The sequence below is a fragment of the Seriola lalandi genome, unplaced genomic scaffold (assembly GCF_002814215.2).
Source record: "Seriola lalandi dorsalis isolate HSWRI2012SDOR001 ecotype SW California unplaced genomic scaffold, Sedor1 jcf7180002054346, whole genome shotgun sequence".
Classification (NCBI taxonomy): Eukaryota; Metazoa; Chordata; class Actinopteri; order Carangiformes; family Carangidae; genus Seriola; species Seriola lalandi.
The window spans coordinates 1,380,009-1,396,800 of record NW_019524899.1 but is presented as its reverse complement, the minus strand read 5'-3'; the positions used below and the strand labels follow the sequence as shown (position 1 = coordinate 1,396,800).

Here is a 16,792-nt window from a genome sequence, read left to right as displayed (position 1 = left end):
TTTGGATATTACAAATGCTTGCTCTGAGCAAGGCTTGTGTATTATGTTTTTTTTGTCAATGTACTACAGAGAATCCCTCACATTTAGTACTCCAAAACTCTCAAAAGCCTTTAAACAAAAATAAAGAAACTGAGATTAAACAAATTCTTAGGGCGGCTTTAACCTCCTAGGACCTGGCGTCCACATATGTGGACCTCACATTTTGGGTTCTCTAGACCACAATACTAACTTTTTCTCAACAAGGGCCTGGTGACCACATATGAGGATATTATACTGCCACTCAGTAATCGAAATTTAAAACTAATGTCCTCATATGTGGACATAATTTTTCTCAGGTCCCAATCAGCCTAAATAGCAAAGAGAAATTAAAAATGCACGCCATGCAAGAGTTCGGGTCTTAGGAGGTTAAAATAGTTTGAAATGTGAACAAAATATGTGGCCATCAACAGGTTTCATTAAAACCTCCTTCACATTTTGAGGCTTGGTGCAGGGTGCCGCCTGCTTTACCTCTCGACATGACTTCTAGGCACAGTGCACCAGGTCTGATCTTTCGTTTGACCCTCACTTTTGCTGACCATGGCTCCTCCCATTGAGGTCAATGTGCATTCCCAGCTGCCATGGCCCATCCTGTCCGCACACAAGATGAGGGTGTATAGCTGCCACAGATCCACGCGAGGGCCAGCCCACAGCTCATGGCAACTCCTCACGTGGCACATACACCTGACATGGCAGCACAGCACAGCACATACACATACTAACATCATCACCATCACAGTTAGAATGGATTGTAGTGAGGGTCATTATGATATTTGGGGTTGGGGGATTTGACAGAGGAAAGTAGTTGCTGTAGAAGCAGCCACTAGGGATTCCACTGAGACATTTCTACAGCTCTGCTCTTTGTGTAGTGCCCAAATTGGGAACCTTAATTGTCACACGCCTACTCCATTTATAATACCCTGGCACCTCCAATGAATAAATGCCATACCAGTAACCCACAGTTTGATTATGATAAACACATCCAACATCCCAGAAAACAGTGGGAAAGGCAAAAATCTTGTCCAACAAATTGACGAGCTCCAACTGCGTCCATTTATGAGGATGTTCTGCTGCCAGGAAAGACCATCCGCTAAACACGCTGACAATAGTCCCATTCTAATTCAGTCCAAATTTGGGAAAAAGGAGAACAATTTGAAAGCTTGTGAGGAGCTGTCAAGCAGATGCCTTTGGCATTTCAGAGGGAGAGGGAGGGTGCCGGGGTTGGAAAATGCCTCTGAACAAAAACGCCATGGTTTTTTAAATGCCTCTCTCCGCCTTGTAGCGGTAAATCTGAATCTTCCTTGGCCTTTTGTCTGGCCAGCATGATCTGCTGCAGAAGAATTCAGACAGGGACTGTGTCTGCAAATGAGAGTGTTCAGTTTTTTTTTAATGCAAAAATGTATTTCATGGTCACACTGTTGCATATACACAAGGCAACTACAATGGACAATGGCAACATAATGCATTCAAACTGAAGAGAAACTGAAAGCCAGTATTACAATTGTTACAGAGGTCACTTTGGGGGTAAATTACTCATTTAGTTTTTTCCATGCATGCTGTAAAGAATACTGACATAAAATAACCTAAGCAGAATAATTTAAATGTTACATATGCGTAATTAGAAGTTTCTAAATGGCAGCAGGGTTGCATTGCAGCAGGGTGTGTCTCTGTGAAGGCCTAACATGACAACATGCCACTGTATCCATCTGATATCTCACTTGATGCACTCTGACCTTCTGCAGCACACAAAGGGAATGCACAAGCAGGGAATGCTGTAGCAGCAGCTGTGTGTATGTTGAATGTATGTGTAGCACATATCTTTTGTCACTACACAGTACATGTGATTGCAAGATCAAATTAAACTTTGCCTGTAGAGCATCTTTTTCAGATCTAATCAAATTAAATTACAGTTTAGCATGGGTGTTGAATAAGCTTTTAGAATGCAGTTAATTAAAACATTCATTTCATTCGTGTTTTCATACCCTCAGCTGGCAAATCACATGGAATAGAGTGTTGCCAAAGCCAACAATGGGCAAAATTCTACAGAGCTTCTTATTACTAACCAAAACTTGCCATAAACTGTAATGTGGCACCTGCCTCAGCTCCCACACTTTGCTGGCAGTCAATCCAAGAGTCAATGTTGAAACAACTTCTCAAGAAAAAAAAGGAAAAAAAAAACAGTCACATTACGTGGCCAGGCTCCAGCCTTTCAAATAAAGACATCAGCAAAAAACTTTATGCCAAAGGAGAACAGTGGAGCTGTTCTGCTTTCAGAGGCAAACCTCTCCCCTTGGAGACAACGGTGTGTTTGGAAGGCTGTTAATCGTGCAGCAGAAACGGTCACAGTCACAGAGTCCATCTGGACCCAGCAGCTCCCCCAATCCTAGTTCCAACCCTTGTTCCCATGTTGCCAAGGTCCAGCTGTGCACCGTCTCCCATCAACACTGACAGACACTTCTTTGTGCGAGAGGACATAGACTACGACCGGCTATAAAAAGGGTAGTGAGAGAGCTGTAGCAAATGGAACATTTAATAAGTGATTAAAAGGAATGATGGTGGAGGAATATGGATGGGGAAAGGAGGCTGGTGGGTGGGGGTGTTAGCAAAGGGAAAAAATTAACGGAAGCATAAGAAATAAGACATCTTGCTTCCTTATTTCCTTCCTTTCTTCATTTGTCTCTTTTGCTGTGGTGCTGGATACAGTTCACACATCAGCTAGCCACATGTTGAACATGGCTCAGTTCACACCCTCGCTCCTAAGTGGCACCAACATGAGGAATGTGGGGTCTTTTCCTCATGATTAAGGCTCCAGATATTCCTCGACCATTACTTGCATGAGTCACCGTGCAACCAGCTGAGGTTTCTATCATTCATGTTCCCTTCCTGTCTTGCCTGGATGACAAGCACAAGCTGCATTTTCCCTAATTTGGGGTGGAGGTTTGTGTGTGAGAGCAATACTCACGCCCAGGGTGAATAATTCAACTCCTGAGTCAGCATGGAAACATTAGACCTCTCTCCCCTTTATAAACGTTTGGCCAAAAATAGCTTGAATTACTAGCGCCGAGCCTGTTGTAACCTCAAAGCACATTGTTAACTCGGTTTATAGATACTTGGACAGCTTTAAAAAAAAACCTCATATATGTGTAAAACAACTTGTAACAAAACCTCAACATGAAGGTTGTTGTGTGAGATATCAACAGACCAACCCAGTACTGAGAGGACCAACTTAACAATGGAGGTGTTAATGGAAGGCAATCATTTGGCTGCTGTGTTCAGTGCACATGGGCTGCAGCCGGAGGGATTTCTCTGTCAGTAGCCAGTACTGCCGATTCTGATGACTCATACCTTCCAAACCAGTCAGAGAATAACACACCAAGCACCAATTACTGCACAGAAAAGTTCCCACTGCACTACAAATTGCTAGCACACTTCCTGTGCTTGACCAGTAGAGGTGCTGTCCTTTTGAAAATGAAAACAACAAGGGTTTCATGGAAGGAGACCTCCAACATTGGCTTTGTGAATGGTTTGGGATGAAGTCGTTGGCACAGAGAGAGTATTCAGAAAACCTTACCGTCTATACAATTCACCATGAGCTCAAACTGTTCATAAATGGCTAGGAACCACATGCATCTTTGATATGATCGTGATGTTGCACAACAATATGACAGGCAGAGATTCTGGTCATTGTTTCCCCTCTCCTGCCCTCTCCTGCCCTGTCCTGCCCTGGCCTGCCCTCTCCTCCGCTCTGCAGTGGCTCCAGTGGAATGTGATGACCATGGACTGGACAAAGCCCTGCATTCATGGCCCCCCTCGTCCCACTCTGGAAGTTTGCAACTGGGAGCCTTGATCATAGAGTGGGGTGGTGGTGGGTGGTGGCCAGAGTCCATCCAGCCTTTGCCTGTCCTGTCAGAAAGGCATTAACCCACCCCTGCACCGACATATGACTGCCACCCGCCGCATCAGGCGCACATCTCTGTCTAATGCATTTCATTTTATATTTTCATTTCATTTCATTAATACCCACAAACAGATACATAGGTAGAGTCACAATCAAAAGCCCCTTCGGATGTTTGCTGCATCTGCTTAGCTGACTTGATAAATGGAAAGTGTTTGGCGTGATGTCATAGGAATAAAGAGAACAATTATCTGCGCACGCTGGAAACGAAACAGCTGGAATTCAGTCTGTGATGTTTGTTAACCATTAGCAACCCACCATCCATTACGTTTAATTGTAGCATGAGAGATCTTAAAGGTCCCATATATTACACTTTTCCAGTGTTTTATTTTGAAGTTTTGATATATATTTTTGGTATAAGAACCAAAAAACTACCTCAACGTGGTTTTACATCTCCTCTTTCAGGCTTCTCTCTGGTGCTCTAGTAACAACAGGTCAGTGAGCCAATCAGAGGAGAGGCTCTGAGCTGTTTCCTGAGTGACTGAATTAAAATATTTAGCAGATTTCAGGTAAACGCTCAGAGAAACCAAATCTGCAAGGCTGGACGGTGGGTCTGGATCGGCTGGGCTTGGGGCATAGCTGCAAGCCGTGACCCCTTTGTTGTGACATCACAAATTTACAGAAGTCCTGACGGCTCATTTTAAGGCTGTGTGCATTTCTCTGTGGACTGGGCGCTTTGATACTTTTACAGTATTAATAGAGAACCTAGACCTGCTTTATAATCATAAAACTGTTAAACAAGTGCTGATCATGATAATGTGGAGAACAAAATGAACCAGAGCTAAGTGTGTGTTTTTCTTAGCTTAGGCTTATGTGAATGATAAGTGATGTTCACTGGTTCATAGATAGTCAGTGAGGCCAGATAACACAAACAATACACATACATCCTGATGCCTGACTCTCTGTCTGGCAGCTGTTTCCTCTGTCACAGTATCTAATACAAAATCCATTTTTCTCCTTTGTGTAGGTAATATAATGGAGGCCATAGAGTATTCTGTGCCTCCAAGGCTTTTTCTAGCAAATTTACAGACATCAACCTGCAAACACAGAAGTTACAATGCAACCCCATACAAACATGCACAAAGCATGCAAGCATGTTAATTGCTATGCAACTTGTATATGGCCAATGTACACTAATCTGACTCTACCAAAATGACTATATTGTATATATTTTTTTGTTGTTAACAAACCCATGACAAAGACGTATTCACAGGTCCTGCTGGTCAAAGCCTGATATACAGGAGCTTATTCCTGCCACACCATTGCACTGGGTGGCAGGATCCTTCATGGGGACTGTATTTCATTTTGAGGCGATGCCACACACACACACACACACACACACACACACACACACACACACACACACACACACACTGTCTTGCTGCTGTAAATACACTTTAGCGCACCAACTCTGTGGCTGAAAACAGTTCAGTTTGATTAACTCTTTGAGAGATTTACACACATTTCTAGGATGCCAACTCCAAACTAGTCTAGTCATGGCTCGTCTAGTTGTAGTTTAGGGAAGAGGTGTTCAGGTGGTGTCCAGCCTTCGTTCAGTGCCTCGACCCTTAACCACAACTCTCTCTGGTTGGTGGGTCAGCAGTGTGGCCAGCTTGCTGCCACTCTCCTCCTGGCTTCCAGCTCCATCTCCTCCCTTTTTATGCCACAGCCAACAGGAGGCTCTTTCAGTTGCCTCTCCACACCTCTACAGTGCCCAGTTGTTTTAAGGGAAACACAACCCTTTACAAAGAATGAAAATAATGATTTGTGACCCATTTTTAAAGATTCACATGCGAGTGTGACAGACAGGGCCAGGATGTTGGATAGTGTTCAGATCATACAGACATACGCACAAAAATAACAACAAAAACAAAACACAAAAACACCTCATTGCACTATGGCTAAACAGTTTAACCACTAACTATCACAACACACTCAAAAAATCATCACATTAACTGGAAACCAATTCACGCTAATGTCCATTTTTAAATTTGTGCATCTGAAAACGATGTCATTATGCCATTAACACCGACACGGCACATCACTCTGAGGCCCTTTATGAGACTGGAAAATGCTGCCTAACTGGCTTTCAGAATCCAATTGTTTTTGTACAAGATTAAATTGCAGCGTCAATAACAGCAGACAGGTCCTACTTTGTCTCTACAGTCGTCGTATCTCTGGTGCATTTTTGCTCCACCCCTGCAAGGAAAATGCTCAGAAAAGTCAGATGTTATCAGCCCACATGGTCAAGTTCAATAAACACCATGCTCACTTGTTACCACTGGGGGAAAAAAAGCAGGCCTCAGTGACAAGCTGGAGGACTAACTCACAATAGGTAAAGGATAGATAGTGTACCATGGCTACAAGAGTAAACAGTGAGGCAACACACCCGCCCATCTCAAATGACTACTGATGACCTGATATGAGCCCGGGAGGCTCCTGTGATTTTCCCATCTGGACCCACCATTATCTCAGCGGGGGATCTCTAATACTGTCATCAGATTTAATGGTTCATTTCCTCTCCTGTGTTCCTCTCCAGGTGTGGCCACCCTCCTCAAAGGCCGCTCCATCCACAATTCACGAGAGGATACTGATGCCATTACAGTGCTGTCCCTGTATACTAATCCATTAAACTATACAGTCAGTAGTAGGGCGACTGAAAGTGAGATTTTAAAAAGAGGAAACTGTGGTGGGACCAGACTGCAGGATGCTTGCCAGGTTGACATCGAAAGGGGTGTGTTGAGAAGAAGTGAAAACACCAGGGTCCCAAATGGGAATAGACAAGGACTTGTTTCCACTGGGTGGAAATGTTTAGAATACACTCCTGACCCCTGCCTCTTTTCTATTCTTACCCGATAAGCTTGAGGTCAACGGTGAAAAGTGAAGGATGTGTCAAGGCCTTAGGGAGTGTGAGAGTGTGAGAGTGTGTGTGTGTGTGTGTGTGTGTGTGTGTGTGTGTGTGTGTGTGTGTATGTGTGTGTATAGTGGAGTGGGTGTGACAGAACTGTTGACAGGTTAGTTAAGGCGATCATCAGGTTATGTGCTTTTTCCTCAGTGAGAAAGTGCAGTTATTCCTGGGTCGTGACGTGTTCACTAATGTTACACACCAGATGTTGATGCTGCAAATGAGAGCAGTGGGGAAGTGTTTGTTTTGGAGGAAAGGTCGTATTTTTCACCATAATTTAAAGGAGGAGTTCCTCACTGAGCCTCTGGTTGATGATGTCTGGCAGCTTCGTTATAAGGGAAGAATTCTTGTGTTTATATTTGGCTTGTCTTAATACTGAGGGGGTTTTGTGGGTGTCACAGATGCCCGAGAAAGAGGCTGCAGTCTGCACACTTACAGTATTGTCATATTTGAAGAGGGCATTGCTACCTGTGCCCCTGATTAAAACTGATGTCGTCAGGCACCGCTTGTGTCTCCCAGCGTTCATGTCCAAGCCAGAGAAAAGTCCAAAGTCCTCTCTCATTTACTTATCAATGAAATCCAAGCCTCTGTGTGCGGTAAGCTGACAGCGCTGACTGGAGATCCAGTGCATCATTTCTTTTTGTCTCCTCTGTCCAAATGTGATGAGAAAATGAGAAAAGTCAAAGAGCCAAAAAAAACCTGTCTGCCAGACCACATGACATAAACATCTAGAAATTATGACACTTTTCCTTTCCTGCTCGGTTCACTTTTCATCCCCAAACTATGAAGCTTAACTGCTAAAGTGGTTACGATACAACATACATATGGATACCTTTTTTTTTTTTTTTACCGTGCATGTCAGGCCAACTTTTAATTAAAAAGTTCTTATTTATTGAGTTTTCATTCCTGCTGTATGAGCATTGCACCCTTCAGTTCAGTGTCACTGTGCTCTAAGTGGAGTGGACAGCATGTTTGCTCCCTCAGATATTTCCACTATGCAGTAATTCACAACATACTCCCAAGGGCCACAATGCAGGAGTGTATATATATATATATATATATGCCCCTCTAACCTTTCCCACACATTCTGAGAGAGGTTGACATGGAAGCACTTTTCCAGTGGACACTCGCAGCTCTATCCATGGGGGAGGAATTTCGTACGAGGTCAGGCTTTTCATGCTTTTCTGGGGCGTATTTATAGTGGCTGAGGTCAGGGCAGCAGAAGCATGTGGGGTGGCCTTCTCCAACCTGGCCATGTTAAGTGATGCTGCAGGCCGCAGGGGTGGAGCAATGACACGTCATTCCATTCTAAATCCAAACCTCCATGTTTATGACAATAGTAGCCTCACCAGGAGCTGCAGGGCAGTGCCCAGCACGGCCTCTTTGAAGCTGCCACAGAGCGCTAGCCTGTCAAATAGTTGACGCAGAGGAGATTTCAAGGCAAAGAACATACAGCCAATCCCACAGCCATCAATAGTGAGCGTAAGATTACATGACGTGCAAGTGGATAGAACAGTCCATCAATAAATCAGCAGGCTGATGTTGTAGATTGAGTATTGGCTCACTAAAGAAATAGAATGAAAGGAGAGAAATAGAAATTGTGTTTAGAAATGTTTTACATGTATTAATTCTATGTATTTTTGACAGTCAGGTTAATAGATTTTTGTTGTAATTGCTATTTTATTGATCCTTTGCTTCAATCTACTGTTCAAAAATTTGTGTCATCTTACACTTAAAGTTTAGGGTCATATCTGGTCATCTGCTGTTTTTTTTGTCTTTTAAGTTCAACATTTTTTTTTTTAAATTAATAATGGTCAATAAATTGTTTGTTGATTTTATTTCTTAATTTTTTTTAGTCATTCATTTTTACCCCCAAAATATTTGACATTTTTGGCTCTTTTTGGAACATATTATAATTCAAACTCTCATCTTGACTATGTCTGTCAAGGCACCTCAAACATCTCAGTATATCGGGTCAAAAAACACAGGCTGGACCTTTAAGTGAAATATGGAGGAATGCAGGATGCTTAATTGTAACAGAAAAAACATCTTGATTGTGGTTTTGCGACTTTACTCAAGCTAAGGAGCCGAATACTTCTTCCAGCTCTGGTGGCAACACTTGTAGGAAGGTTACCAAAGATTTCAATGTAATGGGGCTGATGTAACTAAAACACTGCTGTTGTATCAGTGTTTATAATCACATAAAGCTCTCCTCACCTGTCACAACCACAGCACCTCAAAGTAACGCTCCAAAAATATTGACAACATTATATAATGAACATATATGCACCAACCCATTTAAACTGATAGGTTAAATAAGAAATAAGTGATGTTGGCAAAACCCAAAACAATCACATATGTGTATTTTGTTCTGGTTAAAGTTCTGTGATGACGATAAACCAGCTGAGTAACTCCTGGCTACAGCTTTGCTTGTCTCTGTAGTGGAAACCAGGCTATCATCTGTCCAGCCTCACCCCTTCAGAACAGATTAGTGTAAATGATCCTCATTTCTAAAGCTAGGTAACACAACACAGATTATTATTCTGTGCTACAGGGGTTTGTGTGGATTCTTCCTGTGGCATGAATCATTAAAAAGGTGACTGTAATCTATACAGACAGCTAGGTTCTCTGGGTGACAGCTATCTGATGCTGCCCGGAGGCCAACTGGACAAAGCTCAGATTGCTCCCCGTCTAACGAGACATTTGAAGGTAAATGACCTCTTTAAAATGAAAACCTAACTACCAAAAAAATGCTGGCAAACAAATCTAATCAGTTCGTTTCCATAGGGTTCACCTTTGCATCACTTTGACATTTAATCAAGAAGCTAAAGTTATTAGGAAGGAAAGTGGAGGCCAGGAACAATGTGCATCAAGTCCATGGTGGTTATGTAAAAAAATTTACAGTATATGGTGGGTTACCGTGCCAAGGATCTGTAGCACAGAAATCCAATTATTGAAAAAGTACAAAGACAAAAATCTTGTTTAGACAATAGTGTCATTTTGCAATCCCACTACATTTCCTTGAACAAAGTAAAAGCACCTGCTCACCATTAATTTGAAAATCCCAGGCAGAGTGTTGCAGTAACCTATGGCAACTGCTTCTGTGTCAACAGAAATCTTGGACAGGCCAGCTCCGGCAGCCCAGGACTGTGCACCACCATTGGCTGGCTGAATGAATGACTTGCAAACTTGTCCATCTATTATGCATGTCAGTATACCTTTAGTGCGTTCTTGAGCTCATTTCCAGGTACACACAACCGAGAGGTAGCCTGCAGGAAGACGCTGTGTACTGAAGGAAAAGCTTGGTAAGACTTTTGTTTTCCTGTTTTAATGCTTTCTTGTCACTTTAGTGTTGTTAGAGTACTTGATTAATCTTTGATTTAATTTATGAATGTTTTGGATTGGTAAAATTAAAATAATTTATCAATATGTATGTATCTTCTACATGATATGTAAATATTTAGTCTGTCTGGACAATCATTTTGCCTTAAAACCAGTGGCACTCTGAGGGGAGTCAACAATGGAGCTGATTGGATCCACCCTGACAGCCACATATGCTCGGCCAAAAACCAGCCACTTCCTCCCTGCCATCTCCACCATGGCATCCAGCTATCGCAACACCCAGCCTGCCTTGGCCATGAATCCCAGTGCCAACCTGTGGAGGACCAACAGCTATTTCAAGAGCAGCAGCACGGTCCCAACCCCTTCTTCCTTACCGCGAGAGAATTTAGACCTGGTTCGAGCCAAGACAATGTTCTACCCATCCAACAGGACGGCGCTGACCACCCGCTACACCCCAGACGATTGGTACAAGTCCAACCAAAACAACTACAGGGAGTCGGAGTCGTCCCGGAAAAGCGCAGAGAGACTGAGAAGAGACACCATGAGGCTGATGCAGGATAGAGAGCAGATGACCAGGAGAACTCAGGAGAGCACCAGCAAGAACATCGGTGAGCGGCTCAACGACATTGTCTTCTGGAGGTCTGAGCTGACCCATGAGACTGACAACATGGTGACTGAGATAGCAGCTCTCACTGAGGTCAAGAGGAGGCTGGAGAGAGCCTTGGCAGAGACCGAAGGGCCCCTTCAGGTGAGGAAAGGAAGGGATATAATTCAGTGAGTGTGTGTGTGTTACCTTCAATTTATCCTCTTCTGGTAAGTAATATCTGAATTTTGATGTTTGTTATTGGAACATTTTGCAGGAAATATTTACATTTCAAATGGCATTTGCCCTGAAATCTTAACACCCTGGTCTCTGGCTTCTGTTCAGTTCAGTGCACTCATATTATCATTCATGCATATTATATCACCGGGTGACAGTATCTGTGGTGAAACAGTGGTTTGGTTGTAGCAACAGTATCTGCACATTAAAATGCAGTTGTGCTTTTTCTGGGTCAGACTCTTAATTAGATCTCCTCAGTGTCCCGTTAGAGCGTGTCTGGTCATTTGTTTCACCCAGAGAGGGTCAACTTAATGTAGCCAGAGATCTGATGACACAGACACCTTTCTAGGCTAAGATCATGTGGCAGAAGACCTTCTTAGAGACTTCACCAGGTAACTGAAGCTGAAGAATGCAGCTGATGTATCGCACTATGCAGTACATGCCCTGCTCCATTCTGCTCAAATTACTACCCCACCTATTTGTCACGAGGAAAGAAAAATGCAGCATATTGAGTGACTTTAAATTCTGCTCATTATACAACCACCTCAACTTGTTTTAGTCATGATCACTCTGTCAATAGGTGTCTCAAGAGTGTTTGTACCACAGAGAGAAGCGGATGTCCATCGATCTGGTACATGACGACGTAGAGAAAGACCTCATAAAGGTAACAGTGAAGCAGCAGTTTGAGTATATGTGTGTTAATTCTGATACCAACCTGATAAAATAAATAAGGTGCTTGTATCTGTATTTACTTGTGTTTCAACGAGGAAGTGGAAGTCATCAAGTCATGTCAAGAAAGGATGAGGCGATATCTGGACAGAGCCATCGCACAGCTGGCGTGAGTCTGAAAAATCAATTAATAAAATATTATTACATGCAGGATCCTATTGTATAGTTACTTCCAAAACTGTGAAGTTTGACATGCATTTGATATATTTATGTTTAATAATTTATCAATTTTTTTGTTTCTGTATTTCTTTGTGGGGATCCTAAGGTCAAACAGAGCAGCCCAGCATGAACTGGAAAGAGACATGAGTGACAAAGTGACAGCCCAGAGGATCGATGACAGGTGTCACCATCTGAGGAATACATCAGATGGTATTGGCTATTACAGAGGGATCGAAAGACTAGACCCTTCGTGAGTATAGTTTTATGTGATCAAATATTAAATGCTAACAGTTTCTCATCTTTGTTTGAACCAGCTTAGAAAAGGGCTGGGCTCTTCAGTTAAATTGTCAATAACACGTTAGACAGCCTTTGAAAGTCATTTTGGTTAACCACTGCCCTATTTTCTCTGCCAAATAGGTTTAACTAGAATTGCTGCCTTGGGGTTGTATGCCGTCTTGAGATATCAGCTTGAAGAGGCCAAAAACATGTTTTGTGAGATCACAGTGACCTTGACCTTTGACCACCAAAATTTAAATAGTTCATCCTTGAGTCCAGGTGGACATGTGTGGCCAGTTTGACAGGATTCCCTTAAGGAGTTCCTGAGATGTTGCATTCACAAAGCCAAAATCATCCTTTGTCAAAGTCACTGTGTCCTTGACCTTTGACCACCAAAATCTAATCAGTTCATCCTTGAGTCCAAGCAAATGGTTGTGCCACATTTGTAGAAATTCCCATGAAGCATTATTGACATATCATGGTCACAAGAATGGGACAGGTGGATGTACAACTCGAAAACACAAAGTCTCTGGCCCCGTCTGTCGCCAGCACGGAAGCATAAAAACACCATAGTAAAACTTAGTCTAGTTATGCTGGTGGCTCTGTAAGATTGCACTAGAGCACCAAAGTTATTACAATTCATTCTGAGAGGGACATGAATGTGTATGTAACAAATTTCATGGCAATCCACCCAACAGCTGAGACTTTTCACTCAAAATCACAAACATGAACCTCCTGATGGTGGAACTGAACAGGAAAAGTCAGGGGGACTCCAAAGTCATTCGGGTACAACCATAAATCCATCTAGTTCATGTTGAGATATTTCAAACACAGGATAAGGAAAACATTTCATCTGCTGATGGAGCCAGAGATGAAGTCAGCGGATAACCAAAGTCATTAGGATTCATCCTAAAACCATGAATGTACTTGTTCATATAGGGACCAAAGTGGTGGACCAACAGACCACCCATGATCTTGCCCAACTCTTTCCCATATACAGCACATTCAAAGTAAGTCATTCTTTTCTGTCTGTTAGACTCTCTCTGCCAGATTCGTGGTCCAAGTTCACGGATGACAACATCTTGCACTCCCAGAGCGAACGGACTTCCTCCCACAAGCTCAGGGATGAGATAGAAATCTTGCTGAACACCACATCTAATGAAATGTGGAACCAGTTCAACAATGTCAACGTGGCCTTCACCAACCGTGTATCAGAGACCGCTGATGCCAAGAACAGCCTGCAAACACACCTGGCTAAGGTCATCATCTTTTTTATATGGTTGCATTTCATAAAGCGACAATATAATATATGTTTGTGTACCAAGAGCATAATTTATAATTATATATTGGTGACCTAAACTCTGATGTGGTAAATCAGACTCTATTTTTGATTTCAGTTTTTTTTTACCTTCACCGAGGAGGTTATGTTTTCATCTACGTCTGTTTGTTTAATTGTTACCAGGATTATGCAAAAAGTACTGAACTGATTTCCACAAAACCTGGTGGGGGATGGGGAAGAACCCACTAAATTTTGGGGGAATATCTGGATCCTTTACGATGAATTTCCATTTTTTTTCTCTGAAGTCTAATGTATGCTTTTTTGACACTTGCCTTGGCAGAGGTCTGTGCTCTCTGGGTGCTCTTTTTGTTTTGAATTATTTATCAAAGTTCTGTCTTGGTCAGATGAAGTTTTATTATAAAAAGAAAAGCCTGGATAATGTGGATAATGAAAAAAGTGGCTTCAAAGGACCAATCACATGGCTCTATGTGAGGGATAAAGACAAAATGCATTCACTGTCCTCCATCATTGGGTAACTAAATTTGCCACTAATTAGGAAGAGATCATGTGTTTGTACCATTCTTTTTTCTTGTACTATATTAAGCACCATATTATGCAGAGATTGTGTACAGAGTGCACTTCACATAAATCTGTATTGTTTGCTACATGGCCTGCAGGGGACATTTGTCTTCTGACGTGCAAGTTTACCGTACTGTAAAACATTCCCGTCAAAAGAGAGGAATTGTGGTAGATGCCTCTTTCATTGCTTGTGCGATATTCTACACTGAATCACATTGTTCTCAAGTTAATTGCCAGGGTACTACTACTATTACTGTCTGAGTCAACATCAGTTGTTAGATGGGTTAAAACACTGACAGTAGCTGTGATATGAGGCACACAGTCCTTAATTAACCTCAGTCACTGTCAGTTGTAAGGAGAGGTGATTCGCTGGAATTGAATTAGATCAAATGGGTCTGGACAGAGCAGGCCACTGTGCAGCACTGTGTTCATATGATTTGAAGCCTGCAGTGTGCCACTTTTTTACTGTTACTTCCTTTTAGATGGTCACTTTTTTCTCATTCCTTGTCAGTCTTTCCTCCTTTATTATAATTACCACCGTCTACATTAGATGTCCTGCTATTTTCATGAAACAGGCACTCAGCTGCTGCCAACATGATTTAACAATGAATTGTTAAATTTATTCTGTATCTGTCTTGTCCTCTCATCCAGACTCTGCAGGAGATCTTCCAGACTGAGATGCTGATTGAGTCTCTGAAGAAGGCTCTAAGAGACAAAGAGTGCCCACTGAAAGTGGCTCAAACCAGGCTGGAGGAGAGGACCCGCAGGCCAAACATAGAGCTCTGCAGGGACAACCCACACCATAGGTAGCTCTGCAATTATTGCTTTACCAGATGGCATGTAAATTTATTATTACTATGAATACATTTCTTAAAATGAATCACACTTGCCAAAAGAGTTACAACTGTCCATCTTAGTGATGGGAAGGATCTATTTAAACGTAACTAGAAATGGAGGAATCTCTGTCTGTCTCTGTTGTTTGGAAGATGCTCTCACGATAGCTGCAAATTGGATTAACGCAGGCCAAGCAAGCAATCACCTCCTACTGACTGGCACATTTTGAATGGATACTAGTGCATTTAAAATCCAGATTACAAGACTTCTGGATACTTGGTCATTTGTGACCACTGGTGTTGATAGTACCATCTAGCTAGCTAGCATGATTAGCCACACAAACACACAGGTAGCCATGGGAGACAGATTTTTCAAAGAGAATAGCTATGTAAAATCACTTGCTTGTTCAACAAGCATTTGTGTCACTGGCTCAGAAATTAAACAATCCACACTAACGAATGGGCAATTAACCAGCTACATATATCAAATTTCATGATAATGTAATTGTACTTCTTTTAATACTTCCTCGTTGCTAAAATACAATCTATCTGAGCTAATTTGACATTTTTTAATTTACTGTGAATGGTGAAAAGGTATATAATATTAGCTCGATTAAAGCCACTATCTAGAATTTTCAAAGTTCTTATTTTGGCAACATCTGGTGGCAGTTTCAGGAATTACACAGTGACACGCAGCAATGCACTATTATACCAACCCTACTCCAACACATAGACTTTACCAATTTTCATAGGGATTGTTTTATCTTTACTATTCGACACTGTTCATTTTGAATTGTTCACTCATGGATGTAAAACTTAGTGTGAAGCTGTCATCATGAAATGTATTGATCAGTGGCAAAGTGGAACATTTGTCACTTGTGTCAAGATACATTTTCAGGCATTTTAACCAATCTTCCTTGTTCCCTCCTTGTTTAGACTTGTGAGTGAGGTGAGAGAGATCGAGGACACCATTCATAAGCTTCAGGAGAGACTGATGGAGGCTGAGAACACTTTACAGAATCTGGTTAAGACCAAAGTGACCCTGGAACACGACCTGTCCATCAAGGCCAACTCACTCTTCCTGGACCAGGAGAAGTGCATGAGTATGCGCAAGTGTTTTCCCAGCATGCCCCGTCTGGTGGGCTACACCTAAGTCAAGTATTAGAAAGTGGAACCTTTACGACCAATTTAATCAACAATGACTTTTTAAAATTGTTTTGGAGTGATTTAGAGGGTGGGTTTGATTGTAAACAAAATGAGTTAACTTTATAGGCTGATTGTCCTTATTTTGAGTATTGTACCTGTAATGTTTTTACAACACATTGTGATGTCGTTAAAAAATCAACTGCCATGGTGATTGATCAGGCACAACTCAATGTCTCCTAATCCTTTAATTTTGCCTCCAATTACAAACATTTTATCCTCGAAAAAATGCAGGAAACGTTGAAAATTATATAACAAAACTCTTGTAAAACATCAAACATAATCACTGATATGTACTGCACATACAACCCGCACACCTATTTCAAATTTCTGAAGAAGTGGTACCTCAACAGTCGTGGTCATAACTGTGAATAAAAAGTGACTTAATATGCTGTGTGATAGAATCCACAAAAAATGTATTTTCCCTACATTTCTGACCTTGAAACCCTTGATTTATAATGTAACCCTTGTTTTTAACACAATATACTTCAGTCATATGGTGTGGTGCGACAATCTATCCAAGCCAGGGTTCTTAGCAATACACTGGCAACAGGCCACAGCCCAGTAGGGCGCAAACAGTGGTCTTGGTAGCACATGTGACAGTAATCTCCAAATAAATAGCAGAGATTAGCTTGTACAACACAGCCAGAGACAAAGACACTCTGAAGACTCACTC

At 42.0% G+C, this 16,792-nt stretch overlaps 1 protein-coding gene across 1 annotated transcript; it reads left to right on the top strand.

Moving 5' to 3' along the window:
• The first annotated feature begins 10,399 nt into the window (after positions 1-10,399).
• tekt3 (tektin 3) lies at positions 10,400-16,546 on the top strand. The gene is made up of 7 exons (XM_023407725.2): positions 10,400-10,986; positions 11,639-11,722; positions 11,826-11,896; positions 12,053-12,196; positions 13,259-13,481; positions 14,732-14,886; positions 15,850-16,546. Exons 1-7 carry the CDS (start codon positions 10,417-10,419, stop codon positions 16,064-16,066), a joined length of 1,464 nt encoding a protein of 487 aa, XP_023263493.1. The 5' UTR covers positions 10,400-10,416; the 3' UTR covers positions 16,067-16,546.
• Positions 16,547-16,792: the final 246 nt, after the last annotated feature.

Bases quoted from the DNA above. Each gene is read 5' to 3' on its own strand.
- tekt3 (XM_023407725.2), top strand. From the start codon at position 10,417: ATGGAGCTGATTGGATCCACCCTGACAGCCACATATGCTCGGCCAAAA. The intron at 11,897-12,052 runs GTGAGTCTGAAA...GGGGATCCTAAG, and splicing joins AGAGCCATCGCACAGCTGGC to GTCAAACAGAGCAGCCCAGC. The intron at 14,887-15,849 runs GTAGCTCTGCAA...CTCCTTGTTTAG, and splicing joins AGGGACAACCCACACCATAG to ACTTGTGAGTGAGGTGAGAG.